This window comes from Giraffa tippelskirchi, chromosome 2, assembly GCF_054371585.1.
Source record: "Giraffa tippelskirchi isolate mGirTip1 chromosome 2, T2T-mGirTip1v1.2.pri, whole genome shotgun sequence".
NCBI lineage: Eukaryota > Metazoa > Chordata > Mammalia > Artiodactyla > Giraffidae > Giraffa > Giraffa tippelskirchi.
In genome coordinates, this window is record NC_137276.1 from 209868903 (window position 1) to 209884624 (window position 15722).

The following is a 15722-nucleotide window of genomic DNA, read 5'->3' on the forward strand; positions in this document are numbered from 1 at the left end:
GGCTACCTGCTTCAGTACTCTTGGGCTTCCCTTGTGGCTCAACTGGTAAAGAATCTGCCTGCAATGCAGGAGACCTGGGTTTGATCTCTGGGTTGGGAAGATCCCCTGGGGAAGGGAAAGGCTACCCACTCCAGTATTCTGGCCTGAAGGATTCCATGGATCGTTTAGTCCATGGGGTCGCAAAGAGTCAAACACGACTGAGGGACTTTCACTTCACTTTCAGATGGTAGAATGCAGACACCTTATGTCCCCACTCTTTACTCCTTTTTCTTGTTTCATTCTTGTAATATTCGGATTACAAAGGAAAAAAATAATTTTAACATGTTTCAAATACAAATAAACAAAATGAACATAAAACTTGTCCAAAATACTAACCAGTATAATCCCAGTGATGCAAAGATAAGGTAGTAACAGCTATATTTCTTTCTCTTTCTCATCCTATTATTTTGTAATCCCCTACTTAGCAACATGTTATGGTCTGCCATTGTTTAAATGTTAATAGAGATATAATTGATCTCTTTTGGGTTAAGGAAATAGATCAATATATGTTGGGAAATTGGATTACAATGCAGTTTTTCTGAATGTGGTAATAGTTGTAGACTTTATTCTTTTGAGAAAGAATACTTACAGCATCAAGACTATTTTATTCTCACTGAAGAAAACATTTCATTTAGTAGTGTATATTTTCTTTTCGTGAAATGAAAACTTCTTTTTATACTTAAACGAAAAGCATAGAACAGAAAATAGAAAGCAAGAGATCCTTATACTTTCTTTTCCCCCTAATCCTCCTTCTCAAAATTAGCCATTGTTAACAGCTTCATACATTCTTTTAGACTTTAAAAGTGTGTATAAGTATATATGGTCAATTGGGCTTCCCTGCTGGCTCAGCAGTAGAGTCCACCTGCAATGCAGGAGACCTGGGTTCGATCCTTGGATCAGGAAGATCCCCTGGAGGAGGTCATGGCAACTGACTCCAGTATTTTTACCTGAAATCCTGTGGACAGTGGAGCCTGGTAGGCCACGGTCCTTATGGTTGCAAAAGAATTGAATATGACTTAGTGACTAAACAACAACATGGTCAATTAGTTTCTGGAACATAACTTTGAGAGCTCATTTAATTATTATACTTTGATAAATGTCTAGGTTGTATGGACTAACTGTAACATGTGTATAGGTGGGTTAACTTCGGAAAACATAAATATAAATGTTTAATCATTGCTTTCAATTTTTGTTATTACAGAACCTGTTTTTTAGCAATCTTTCTGCTTATTAGCTTTTAATCAGAGACTTCATAGTACTGAGTCTTCTCTAATGAAAAATATTTATGCTGTTAATTTTATAGGGAAGAACATTAAATTTCAAAGTATAATCAATTTAAAATGTGTTTGCATTCTCTTTGGAGAGGTGCCTGTACAGAATTAAGTTGGTGCTGGGTTTGATTTGAAAGGGTATATTGGGTATAAAATCTCCATTAGGAATTACCTTTCATTTTGTTTGACTTAATTTTGAGAAACATAGTTTTGCTTTTCAGATGTGATTGATCTTACTGGAGATGATAAAGATGATCTTCAGAGAGCAATTGCCTTGAGTTTGGCGGAATCAAACAGGGCATTCAGGGAGACTGGAATAACTGATGAGGAGCAAGCCATTAGCAGGTAAAAATGCAATTTCTATAGATATAAGTATTATTTATAATAGAAATAATAATTAACTTTAACTTGAAGAGGCACAAAGATATACTTTACTATTCTAAATAAACTATTAGTAAACTTCAGTATTGTTGTTATAGTATATGTAATCAGAATGTTCATATTTTAGATCTAATTGCATTTGAATCTTAGATTTAGTTTTGGAGTGGCATTTTGAGGCATTAAATTTAAGCATATATTTTAATATTACTTGATTTTTTTTTTCTTCCCTAACTCCTTTTGGATCCATTGTCCAATACAACTTATAGTCATTTATAGCAGGGATCAGCTGACTTTATCTGTAACATGCCAGTTGTAAATATTTTAGGCTTTGTCGGCCATCTGGTTTCTGTTGCAGTTACTCAACTCTAGTGTTATAGTGTAAAAGCAGCCACTGATAATACATAATTTAATGAGTACAGTTGTGTTCCAGTAAATCTTGATTTACAAAAACATAAGACAGCCAGCTGGATTTTGCCCATGAGCCATAGTTTGCCTGCTTCTCATCTTTAATATGATAGTATATTCATAGGTTTTTGTTTTTTTTTTTGAAGAAATGAACAAGATTTCAAGAAGTGTGATAGAATGCATCTTTTGATTTAATTACCAAAGCTGTTTAGTTCAAAACAGTTTGATCCACCAAAGGATTAAATAAGTTTGGTTTAAAAAAAAAAAAAGCTTTAAATTATAACAAACTATAGTTGTCTACACAACTCTTTGGAGCCAGGGGCAATTTAATCTTACTGTGGAAGAAGTTTATCTTTGAAGAGGTTAAATGATTTTCCAAAGGTATGCAGCTAAGATGAGTCTTATTTCTCCAGTGTTCTTTTCCCTGTTAACAGAGTTGTTTGGTAGCAGAATGTACCACTTTCTCAGATAATTTCCCTTGACACAGTATTTAATAGAGTATTTCTAAGTAATCTGAGATTACTATATGATAGGAGATGTCTCAAAATGCTATGTTTATTAGCAAAGGCACATAATTTTTCATAGTAATACCTTTTAATGTCTCTAAATGTTACTTCGGAAACTTTTGTAAGATTTTAAGATGGTAAGAATTAATTAAAATTCATATTCTTCTTTAACTGTAGCTGATATCATTTAATGCCAGTAATTTTAAATGAAAACCAAAAGTGCATATTTATTTTCAGTCATTTTATTTAGGCTGATTTTTTGAAGGATTTGGAGAAATTATAAAGTTAGGTTTTGTCTTATAAACACGAATTGGAATTGATACAATTGTCTTGAATAACTATAAAATTTGATAATACTTAAGCTTTGTAAGAAATATTTTAAACATGAAATACATCAGTTGAAATTCATATTTAAGGGGAATGAGGATCTATTATGTGAAAAAGAGATATTAAATGTAATATATGACTTCCCAGGTGGCACTGGTGGTAAAGAACCCGCCTGCCAATGCAGGAGACATAAGAGACTTGAGTTCAATCCCTGGGTCGGGAAGATTCCCTAGCTGAGAGCATGGCAACCCACTCCAATATTGTTGCCTGGAGAATCCCATGCACAGAGAGTCTGGCAGGCTGCAGTCCGTGGGGTTTCAAGGAGTCAGACATCACTGAAGCGACTTAGCATGCTCATATACTGTGATACAAATAGTTTTTAAAGTACATATATAATTTTGTATATACTGATTTACATTACTGCATAAATAGAAACAAGGCTGGAGGATTATATACTGAGTATCAGTAGTTTTATATCTTACGTTTTGTAATTAAAATAGCATATAATAATTAGGTAAAAATAATTGAAAGTGAAGGAGTTATATTATTCCTAATCTTTATTACGTTCACTATATGTTATATATTTTTTAAGATATTAATTTTTGTCTAAATGGAAAAAATCTCTTTAAGGTAATGTTCTTTCTTATTCTTGATCTTTTAATTTTAACATACTCTTAAATAGTAAATATTTTGTAAGTATTTTTATTGTAGATAACATTACAGAGACTTGGTATAGTGTTATATGACAAAATTTTACATAAAATTATACTCTGTTAAAGTAGGAGTATTTACTGTTGCACAGTGTAATTTTTTTCTTGATATGTGTAGGTTTTATAACATCAGGTAACAAAAAATGTTAAATGCAACATGCAGCAAAGAAGCATATTTATAAATCACATTGTATTAGAAATAAGGGAAGATGAGGATTCTAGTTAGACATTTGACAACTACAGTATTCCAGGGAGTTTTATTAGGACTCAAGGCTCTAAATTCAAAGGGTAAAATATATTTAAATATATATTTTTAAAAGTGAATTTAACTATTTGATGACAAAATCTTACTAAATAAAATCCCAGAGTCGTTTGACTATGATTGTATTTCAGTATATATACTTTAATATGGATTCACACATTTAGAATACTATGTCACTGTGTATAACTAGATATGCTAAAACCTGTCTTTTTACATTATAGAGTCCTGTTTCAGCACCCATAAATTTCATGGTAAAATTTCTTAAGTTGAACATTTTAAAAGTGTACTTCTTAATATAATTACTTTTTAATGTCAGGATTGGATGTATTTATTACTGTTCAGACAGAGAACAAGTAGAGTATGGATAGCTGAAATTTGTTAGTAAATTGCATGTGGCTAGCTTATGCTAGGCATATTTGTTGTGAAAATGATTGCTTCATGAAATGACTTTGAGTAAGTTGAGTAGAAAGTAGGGCTAGGTTCTAGTTAAGATTGTTACAAACAGCATGCCTTCAGGTGTGTCAGGAAATATGGTAGACTAAAACAAATTTTCTAGTGTAAGGAACCAAAATGTGTTGTTTCTGTTGAATATAAAATATTTTTAAGATCTTTTGAAAGTATTCTAGGGTTGTTCATATAGTAAGGGCTGTAGTAAAATTAAATCAAAGTGAGAGAATGTACTCAAGGAAATAAGTGTGAAATGCTGAAATTCACTTTTTGACATGATGAAATTTGCTTGTGCATATAAACTTGAGCTTCAGTTTTGATATCTCTGTTGAATGTGGGAAAAGGAAGTCAAAGGCCATTGTCTGTAGGTAGGTGGGAAGCTTTAATAGAAAATCATTCCCCTCGTAAAGTGGTTATGTCAGTGGATGTCATTCACCATAAGGATAAATCAGAAGTATCCTCTCTCCAAAACACCTATAATACTGCAAAGATAGTTCTCTTGGCTTGAGGAGTGTTGTTGGAAGTGATGAGATTTGCCCTTGAGAAGTTGTACCATGGTTGTGCAGTAGAAATTTGTGTCACTTTAGTAATTCAGTAAATCTCTACTTGAAAAAGAACTGTGAAAATATCTTCTAGAAATGAAAATAAGAATTATTAAGTAAAAAAAGGAGGAAAAAACAACACAAGTTTAATAGATTAGAAATAGCTAAAGAATGTGTTACTAGTCTGTAAGCTATATGAGAAGAAATTACCCAACATGTAAAAGATAGCTAAAAAGATAAAAAATATGGAGAAAGGTTGAATGACATGGCAAATAAAATGAATAGGTCAAACATACGTTAATTGATGTTACAGAAGGAGAGGAAGGAGTGGGTCAGAGGCAGAATTTAAAGAGATCATCAGAGAAATTTTTTAGAAGTGAAAAGATAACATAATTTCATGAGTCTACAAATTCCATTAGAAAAATTAAAAGAAACTCACACTTAAATTCATTATAGTGATACTCCAGAACACTGAAGACTGAGAAAATCTTAAAATTTCTTAGAAAAAAGGTAGAATTGTCTTAAAAATAGTGACAGTGAAAGTGATAAATTATGCAAGTTTACATGGCAATAAGACACATGAAAATAATGAAAAAGGATTTTCAATGATTGGAAAGAAAATAACTGCCAGAATTCTGTGGTATGGGGTAGCCTCACCAGAGTGTTTTTCTTTTTCATTAGGGCTCTAAAGTCGTTTCTGAAAGACAAAGAATTATTAGTGTTTCTCATGTTCATGGATCTACGATATCTCATACTCACAGATGGGGGGTGGTTGCAGTGCCTCCACTGCTACAAAATCGGTGTGTCCCTTTCCAGTAGTTCTAATTTTGCCTTTTTTTCCCCAATAATTTCCTACTTGTACCTGAGGTTTCACCCAGACAGGCTGATATAAGAGAAACAATAACATTTTTGTAAAATTTACATGGACCCTTTGTACCTCCCACTTTGGCTTACGTGGGGGCTTCCCAGGTGGCACAAGTGGTAAGGAATTCTCCTGCCAATGCAGGAGACGTAAGAAATGTGAGTTCATTCCCTGGGTTGGTCAGATCCCGTGGAGAAGGGCATGGCAACCCACTCTAGTATTCTTTCCTGGGAATCCCATGGACAGAGCCGCCTGGCGGGCTACAGTCCTTGGGGTCTCAAAGAGTCAGACATGACTGAGTGACTTAGCACGCACGCACATGCATCCTCTTCGTACCTCCCGCCTTGGCTTGCATGGGCCACTGTAGAGGAACTGGATGAGCAGTGTGCTCATCCAAGTAATCATTGTTTTTACACTCTTAAGATCATTCAGTCCAACAGAGAATTCTAGGTGTCTGAATTGAAATTAAGTTTGGGAGCCACTTTGAGGGTTTACCAACCAGGGCAGCCTAGAGTTTTCATTAGGGAAAGAAAAAAGCAACATGTGCAGGAATGGTTGGGGCAGGGTTCTGAATTTTAAAAACCTATAACCTAAAAGTTATTGATTTCTGTAGCTCTCACTCTTTTTCGTCTTGATCAATACTTAGGAAGCAGTTATAAGGTTGAATGCCTTAAAAAGATGTTTGGAACAGGAGTAGGTGAGGGGGGCAATTACAAATCCTTTGAAGTGAATTTGTAAGGATAATTTTAAGGCTCAGCAATACCAGATGTCCATGGATGGTAGAGAGCATAGAAGGTCCATCCAATTCTTTGACTATCATTCCTTTTTTGAGTGGCTTTTATAATAAAAGGTATACCATTGTCAGATTATAAGTTGAAAAAATGGAAAATATGAAACATTAGTTTCAAGGGCTGCAAGAGTATGGCATGAGATGAACAGTCAGACTGGGAGAGCAAAACTGTAACTCAAAAAAAAGTGTCACCAACAGTGGTCATGTATGGATGTGAGAGTTGGACTGTGAAGAAAGCTGAGCACCGAAGAATGGATGCTTTTGAACTGTGGTGTTGGAGAAGACTCTTGACAGTCCCTTGGACTGCAGGGAGATCTGGCCAGTCCATCCTAAAGGAAATCAGTCCTGAATGTTCATTGGAAGGACTGATTTTAAAGCTGAAACTCCAATACTTTGGCCACCTGATGCAAAGAGCTGACTCATTGAAAAAGACCCTAATGCTGGGAAAGATTGAGGGCAGGAGAAGAAGGGGACGACAGAGGATGAGATGGTTGGATGGCATCACCAACTCAATGGACATGGGTTTGGGTGGACTCCGGGAGTTGGTGATGGACAGGGAAGCCTGGCGTGCTGCAGTTCATGGGGTCGCAAAGAGCTGTACATGACTGAGCGACTGAACTGAACTGAACTGAACCATGAGGGACCAGTGATAGTCCTGAGAAGGGTCAGAATGCAGACTGGAAGGTGATCAAAGGGCCAGTGTAGTCAGTCTGTGAGGAGTGGGCAAGAGCTTGCTTACCACTGGAGAAACAGACCTGCTTTTGGAAGAGTTACATATCCAACATGCAGTTTCTGTGTCAGAAACACAGAGTTCTTTGACTGGTTTTCAGTAGATGATTGTGGACTAGTTACCCTGTGGGATATGATGATAGGTTACAGCAGTAGTGGTAATCTCTGGTGCAAGCTTGGTGAGTCTCCTCATTGGAGAACAGCCATCACTATACAGCCAACACAATGGCTAAAATTAGAAAGACTGACATACCAAAATATTGCTAAGTATGTAAAGCAATTGGAAGTGTCATATATTGTTGGTAAGAATGTATAATGATATAACCACTTTGGAAAACTGAAAATTTCTAGTGTATTTCAACATGTATTATCCTTGGACTTAGCATAGTCCATGTTTCCACTCCTAGGTCTCGACCCTTGAGAAAGGAGCGCATAGTGCCTTTATTGATCATAATTAAAAACTGTAAACAACCAAATATTTGTAAGAGCAGAATAGTTAACAGTAGTGGTACATTCACACAGTGGAATACAAAGCAATGTAATGGAAAACATTTTCCAGATGTTTTTAAAAAATGTGGAAGAATCCCCAAAGCAACATGTTGAGTGAAAGAGACTTGACGCAAAAGAATAACTGCTGTATGATTCTATTTACGTGATATTTAAGGACAGGCATAACTAATTTATGGTGGTAGAAGTGATCAGAATGCTGATTATCTGAGAACTAGAGAGGACACTATTTGTTGGAAAAAGGGCATGCGAGAATTTTTGGGAATGATAGAAATTTTCTTTATCTTGGTCTGGGTGGTGGTTACATAGGTGTATTCATTGGTAAAAATTTCACTGGACTGTACATTTAAGTTTCCTGTATCTTATATAAAATCACCTCTCAATAAAATACTTTTACCAGGAAAAAATGTATTTAGCTATGTTAATTGATAATATACAAAAATTTATATTTTTTTGTATAATAAAGAATGATAAGGAGAAAAATTTTGAAGCTACCATTTATAACACATAAAACTATTAAAGACCAGGAATAAAAAAGAAATGTGCAAAAACTTTTAAGAAGAAAATTATTAAATAACACTGAGACATATTAATGAATATGGAAATAATTGGAAATATATTGTATTTTACAAATTGAAAGATTTAAGATTGTAAAACTGATTAGTTCTCCTTAAATTGACTTACTGATTTAGTGTGATCCCAGTCAAAATACCATGTTTGTTTTTTTTTTTAAAGGAAATGTAGATGATTCTTCCACCCTCTATCCCTCCCTTCTACCTTCTTTCTTTTTTTTTTTCCAGTTGATGTATATAGTACTTAAATGACATGCAAATTTCCCAGTATGTTGCTTGCTCAAAATGGATTTGAATGATCAAAGTGGAATGTTTTCTATACTGCGATTTAAATAAAAATACACAAAAAAGCCCTCAAAATCAGTACTAGGAATGGGAACATTTACTATAAGTAATGATCTCTGTTCGTTTCCAAGGCAAACCATTCAATATCACGGTAATCCAAGTCTATGCCCTGACCAGTAACGCTGAAGAAGCTGAAGTTGAATGGTTCTATGAAGACCTACAAGACCTTTTAGAACTAACACCCAAAAAAGATGTCCTTTTCCTTACAGGGGACTGGAATGCAAAAGTAGGAAGTCAGAAAACACCTGGAGTAACAGGCAAATTTGTCCTTGGAGTACAGAATGAAGCAGGGCAAAGGCTAATAGAGTTTTGCCAAGAGAACGCACTGGTCATAGCAAACACCCTCTTCCAACAACACAAGAGAATACTCTACACATGGACATCACCAGATGGTCAACACTGAAATCAGATTGATTATATTCTTTGCAGCCAAAGATGGAGAAGCTCTATATAGTCAGCAAAAACAAGACTGGGAGCGGACTGTGGCTCAGGTCATGAACTCCTTATTGCCAAATTCAGACTTAAATTGAAGAAAGTAGGGAAAACCACTAGACCATTCAGGTATGACCTAAATCAAATCCCTTATGATTATACAGTGGAAGTGACAAATAGATTTAAGGGATTAGATCTGATAGACAGAGTGCCTGATGAACTATGGACAGAGGTTCGTGACATTGTACAGAAGACAGGGATTAAGACCATCCCCATGGAAAAGAAATGCAAAAAAGCAAAATGGCTGTCTGAGGAGGCCTTACAAATAGCTGTGAAAATAAGAGAAGCGAAAAGCAAAGGAGAAAAGGAAAGATATTCCCATCTGAATGCAGAGTTCCAAAGAATAGCAAGGAGCGATAACAGAGCCTTCCTCAGCGATCAATGCAAAGAAATAGAGGAAAACAACAGATTGGGAAAGACTAGAGATGTCTTCAAGAAAATTAGAGATACCAAGGGAACATTTCATGCAAAGATGGGCCCGATAAAGGACAGAAATGGTATGAACCTAACAGAAGCAAGAGATATTAAGAAAACGTGGGAAGAATACACAGAAGAACTGTACAAATAAGATCTTCACGACCCAGATAATCACGATGGTGTGATCACTCACCTAGAGCCAGACATCCTGGAATGTGAAGTCAAGTGGGCCTTAGAAAGCATCACTACGAACAAAGCTAGTGGAGGTGATGGAATTCCAGTTGAGCTATTTCAAATCCTAAAAGATGATGCTGTGAAAGTGCTGCATTCAATAGGCCAGCAAATTTGGAAAACTCAGCAGTGGCCACAGGACTGGAAAAGGTCAGTTTTCATTCTAATTCCAAGGAAAGGCAATGCCAAAGAATGCTCAAACTACCGCACAATTGCACTCATCTCACACGCTAGTAAAGTAATGCTCAAAATTCTCCAAGCCAGGCTTCTGCAATAGTGAACCATGAACTTCCAGATGTTCAAGCTGGTTTTAGAAAAGGCAGAGATCAAATTGCCAACATCTGCTGGATCATCAAAAAAAGCAAGAGAGTTCCAGAAAAACATCTACCTCTGCTTTATTGACTGTGCCAATCCTTTGACTGTGTGGATCACAACAAACTGTGGAAAATTTTGAAAGAGATGGGAATACCAGACCATCTGACCTGTCTCTTGAGAAACCTGTATGCAAGTCAGGAAGCAAGAGTTCCAACTGGACATGGAACAACAGACTGGTTCCAAACAGGAAAAGGAGTACGTCAAGGCTGTATATTGTCACCCTGCTTATTTAACTTATATGTAAATTACATCATGAGACATGCTGGGCTGGAAGAAACAAAAGGTGGAATCAAGATTACTGGGAGAAATATAAATAACCTCAAATATGCAGATGACACCACCCTTATGGCAGAAAGTGAAAAAGAACTAAAGAGCCTCTTGATGAAAGTGAAAGAGGAGAGTGAAAAAGTTGGCTTAAAGCTCAACATTCAGAAAACTAAGATCATGGCTTCTGGTCCCATCACTTCATGGGAAATAGATCGGGAAACAGTGGAAACAGTTTCAGACTTTATTTTTCTGGGCTCCAAAATCACTGCTGATGGTGATTGCAGCCATGAAATTAAAAGATGCTTACTCCTTGGAAGGAAAGTTATGACCAACCTAGAAAGCATATTAAAAAGCAGAGACATTACTTTGCCAACAAAGGTCTGTCTAGTCAAAGCTATGGTTTTTCCAGTGGTCGTGTATGGATATGAGAGTTGGACGATGAAGAAAGCTGAGCAGCGAAGAATTGATGCTTTTGAAGTGTGGTGTTGGCGAAGACTCTTGAGAGTCCCTTGGACTGCAAGAAGATCCAACCAGTCCATCCTAGGGGAGATCAGTCCTTGGTATTCATTGGAAGGACTGATGTTGAAGCTGAAACTCCAGTACTTTGGCCACCTCATGTGAAGAGTTGACTTATTTGAAAAGACTCTGATGCTGGGAAGGATTGGGGGCAGGAGGAGAAGGGGACGACAGAGGATGTGATGGCTGGATGGCATTACTGACTCGATGGACATGGGTTTGGGTAGACTCCGGGAGCTGGTGATGGACAGGGAGGGCTGGTGTGCTGCGATTCATGGGGTTGCAAAGAGTTGGACACGACTGAGCAACTGAACTGAACTGAACTGAAGTGCTTTAAAGATTCCTTCAATATAGTGTGTGGAAGGAAAAGAGACAGCAAAAATTTATTGTCCTCTTTTTCTATTGTGAATGTCATGATCGTGACTAGTGTTGGGAACGTAAGGTGGTTCTAGTTGGGGTTGGTTTTGGGGGTTGCCTTTCTCAGTAGGAAGGCAGCTTTTGGAGAAGGCAACCTTGGAGAAGGAAATGGCAGCCCTCTCCAGTACTCTTGCCTGGAAAATCCCATGGACAGAGAAGCCTGGTAGGCTACTGTCCATGAGGTCACAAAGAGTTAGACACGACTGAGTGACTTCAGTTTCACTTTCTCAGTATGCTACATTTTATTATAAGCTATTTCTGAGCTCTCAGATTTGCAGTGTTGTTTTTTATTCTCTCTGTCACTGTCTCTCAAAGTCTAGGTAGAATCATTGGCTTTACTTTGGTGAGGCCAGGAAGGAACCCTTATGAGGACTTGGTTTATATAAAATTTATATTCATAATGCCAGAACCAGACTCTCGAAAAGGACAAGAACTTGGGACTGGAGGGCTCATATTTGGGCTAGATGTTGGGCTTTTGCCAAATGACAGTAATAATGATAATAACAAAGAGATAGCAACATATGGTATCTATCATTATATTTCAAACACTTGTTTAACTCCAATTTTTTTAACCAAGTATGCCCTAGGGATGAAACAAATCCGTTTCTATCCTCTGATGCTGATAGGAGAGACTGGTTGGTTCAGAATTTTGTGCAGTGTAATAAATGTGTTTATAAGGTCTTCTAAAAGCCAGGGGGCAGACATAGGAGGAAACTTACTGGAAAATGTTGTAAGTCCCTAATGATTACAAACCTGAATATATTATAAGTTCTAAATCAAGGAGATCACAAAGTCATGGCATTCTTTCATCCACCATTTTTAGGTACAGTAATTCTACCATATTACCACATGGTTAAGGAAAATTATAGGGCTTCCCAGGTAGCACTAGTGGTAAAGAACCCACCTGCTAATGCTGGAGACACAAGAGACATGAATTCGATCCTTGGGTCTGGAAGATCCCCTGGAGGTTGTGGTGCTTGTTGTTTAGTCGCTCAGTCATGTCTGACTCTTCGCAACCCAGTGGACTGCAGCACACCAGGCTTCCCTGTCCTTCACCATCTCCCAGAATCTGCTCAAACTCATGTTCATTGAGTTGGTGATGCCATCCAACCATCTCATCCTCTGCCTTCCCTTTCTCCTCTTACCTTCAGTCTTTCCTAGCATCAGGGTCTTCTCCACTGAGTTGGCTTTTCACATCAGGTGGCCAAAGTATTGGAGTTTCAGCTTCAACATCAGTCCTTCCAATGAACACCCAGGATTGATCTCCTTTAGGATGGATCGATTGGATCTCCTTGCAGTGCAAGGGACTCTCAAGAGTCTTCTCCAACACCACACTTCAAAAGCATCAATTCTTCGGTGCTCAGCTTTCTTCACCATTCAACTCTCACATCCATACATGACCACTGGAAAAACCATAGCCTTGACTAGATGGACTTTTGTTGTCAAAGTAACGTCTCTGCTTTTAAATATGCTATCTAGGTTGGCCATACCTTCCTTCCAAGGAGTAAGCGTCTTTTAATTACATGGCTGCAGTCACCATCAGCAGTGATTTTGGAGCCCAAAAAACTAAAGTCTGGCACTGTTTCCACTGTTTCCCGATCTATTTCCCATGAAGTGATGGGACCAGATGCCATGATCTTAGTTTTCTGAATGTTGAGCTTTAAGCCAACTTTTTCACTCTCCTCTTTCACTTTCATCAAGAGGCTCTGTAGTTCTTCTTCACTTTCTGCCATAAGGGTGGTGTCATCTGCATATCTGAGGTTATTGATATTTCTCCCAGCAATCTTGATTCCAGCTTGTGTTTCTTCCAGTCCAGCGTTTCTCATGATGTACTCTGCATATAAGTTAAATAAGCAGGGTGACAATATACAGCCTTGACGTACTCCTTTTCCTATTTGGAACCAGTCTGTTGTTCCATGTCCAAATCTAACTGTTGCTTCCTGACCTGCATACAGGTTTCTCAAGAGTCGGGTCAGATGGTCTGGTATTCCCATCTCTTGCAGAATTTTCCACAGTTTATTGTGATCCACACAGTCAAAGGCTTTGGCATAGTCAATAAAGCAGAAATAGATGTTTTTCTGGAACTCTCTTGCCAACTAATAAATGACCACCGGCACTCCTTCCTGTTTGTAATATATTTGCTACTTTTCCCAGAACCCATTGCTTGTTTTAGTTTTTTCATTTTTGATTACCAATGTAGAAATAAGATTCATTAATTTATACTTCTAGATATACATATGTAACAAAAGGAACAGAGTTTTCCAATGAACATTGCTCCCGCTTATAAAAGTCAATAAATGATTAAATATGTAAAACAGACTTTGGTGTTATATTTACCTTTTTGTATACTATGTGTTAACTTCTCTGTTTCGAAATGGTCATCTTGTACACATTTAATTTGCACAGTTGATTTTTCTTGTATCATGCTAAATTGTGCAATGAATAGTATAAAGTCTTGCAAGTTGGCTCTTTGACTTACCTCCCTTTTATGTTCTTGAGAACTCGTTTTTGATTAGAGTGGTATGTTCCAAATAAACGCTGATATTCTTAATAAGTCCCAAATCATCTAACTAAATACCTTCCAAGGAGTTCTAGCACTGTTTATAGTTATATAATTTAAGAGAAAAAGCCTCTAGGGGCTGAGGTTCCTTGTGAGAGTTGATAGTTGGGCAGAGAGTACTGCTGCTAATGTTAGATCACTCTTAAAAGTGTAAACTATTTAAATATGTGAGTTTACTTTGACCTTTACATTTTAATGTATCATGTTTTCTGCTCCCACCCCCCCACCCCAGTATGTGATTTAATTGATTCCCAAAGAAAAACTCTATCCTATATTCATATAAGTTATTTTAAGTAATACTGATTTGGAATCTAATGTGCTATATCTAAGGTCATATTACAAAGTTAGAGATGAAAAATATTCTGCTTCTCCTCCATAATTAAGGAAGATAGCTGTATTAGTTTGACAGTGATCTAATAGAGCAAAATCTTTAGGATAAAAATAGTGTAGCGTGAATGAGATTTTTTTCAAGAAGCCAAAAAGTTGAAAAAACTCATACTATCTGAGATTTTTGTAGTGAACATAAAATGAGTTAAGATATTTGGCTGTTATTCGTGATAATTTGGAATAGTAAGTAACACATGTTTTGCGTAGGCAAACTGCATGATTAGTTTATATGTAGGGATTAGGGTTTTCCAGCATTTTCTTGCTTAAGAGCAAGATAAACACCATTAAGCAGAGTAGCATTACTGTTAGCCGTGTTTAGATATAGTTTAGATATTCTGTAGATGTGCTTATTTTGAAGAGGTTTTTCTTTTATTATTCTGATATGTAGGTGTTTATTGCAGTAGATTTTTCTCTAGGCAAACTATTGGGGAATGAAATGAACACATAAATAGTCTCTCCCTTTATTTTTCCGTAGCTGTTGTAGAGTATGGATGTGTAGAACTGAAAGGAAACCTAGAATTTACCTTACCTTTTTTTTAAAATAGAAAAGGAAATTAATATCAGAGGAATGAAAGTGCAGTGTTTTTCAATTTTTAATTTTCTTGATGATTCAAAGAAATTCTTATAAAAACTAATTGTTATGTGTATTGTAAATATGTACTTCAATACAAGGACTTTTCAGAAAACTTATCTAGGTACTATATTCCTGGTACTAAGCTTCTAATTTGTTGAAATATAACTTAATTCTATCTATTTGTTAATTATGTAATGCTATCTTTTTGTGATTAAAATCTGCTTTCTGAGGAAAAACTGCTGCCTATGTTTTGATCTATTAGCATTGCCACTGCTATGTTCTTGAAAACTAGAACTATGCTACATTCTAGAAAAGTAGCCTCCACTTGAGTAAATTTAGTGTTAAGTATTCCTTTTCCAGATGCATTGTCTAGACCTTAATTTATCAAAATCCTTAGTTTATAGTATGCTGTTTTCTACCATCCAGTGCTAAATTAATGCTGTATTTTTTCACCGTTATTTTCTACCCATTGTTTAAGAGTTCTTGAAGCCAGCATAGCGGAAAATAAAGCATGTTTGAAGAGGACACCTACTGAAGTTTGGAGAGATTCTCGAAACCCTTACGATAGAAAAAGGCAGGACAAAGCTCCTGTTGGACTAAAGAATGTTGGCAATACTTGCTGGTTTAGTGCTGTTATTCAGGTAAGAATCTTTATGCAGATCTTATCTGGTGGGCTTGGCAGCAGTGAAAAGTGGGTTGGACTTGTGTTTCTTTTTAGTTGTTATATATATATACATACACACACACACACACACACACACACACACACACTGCAAGCAAGGTTTTAATAT

General features: G+C 36.5%; 1 protein-coding gene across 50 annotated transcripts in view; it reads left to right on the forward strand.

Moving 5' to 3' along the window:
* The window catches only part of USP25 (ubiquitin specific peptidase 25), a 153066-nt gene that overhangs the window by 38587 nt on the left and 98757 nt on the right, over positions 1–15722 (forward strand). For 43 of the 50 annotated variants that reach the window (XR_014077593.1, XM_081572643.1, XM_081572651.1 and 40 more), the window contains 2 exons: positions 1532–1655; positions 15410–15572. Coding sequence is in view for 38 of the 50 variants with exons in the window: in XM_081572643.1 (XP_081428769.1) it covers positions 1532–1655; positions 15410–15572 (287 nt within the window). In the remaining 12 variants the exon portion in view is untranslated. Of the gene's footprint in view, positions 1–1531; positions 1656–8904; positions 9257–15409; positions 15573–15722 lie in introns of those variants that run through there. The other 7 variants (XM_081572655.1, XM_081572656.1, XM_081572639.1 and 4 more) reach the window with 2 other exon arrangements.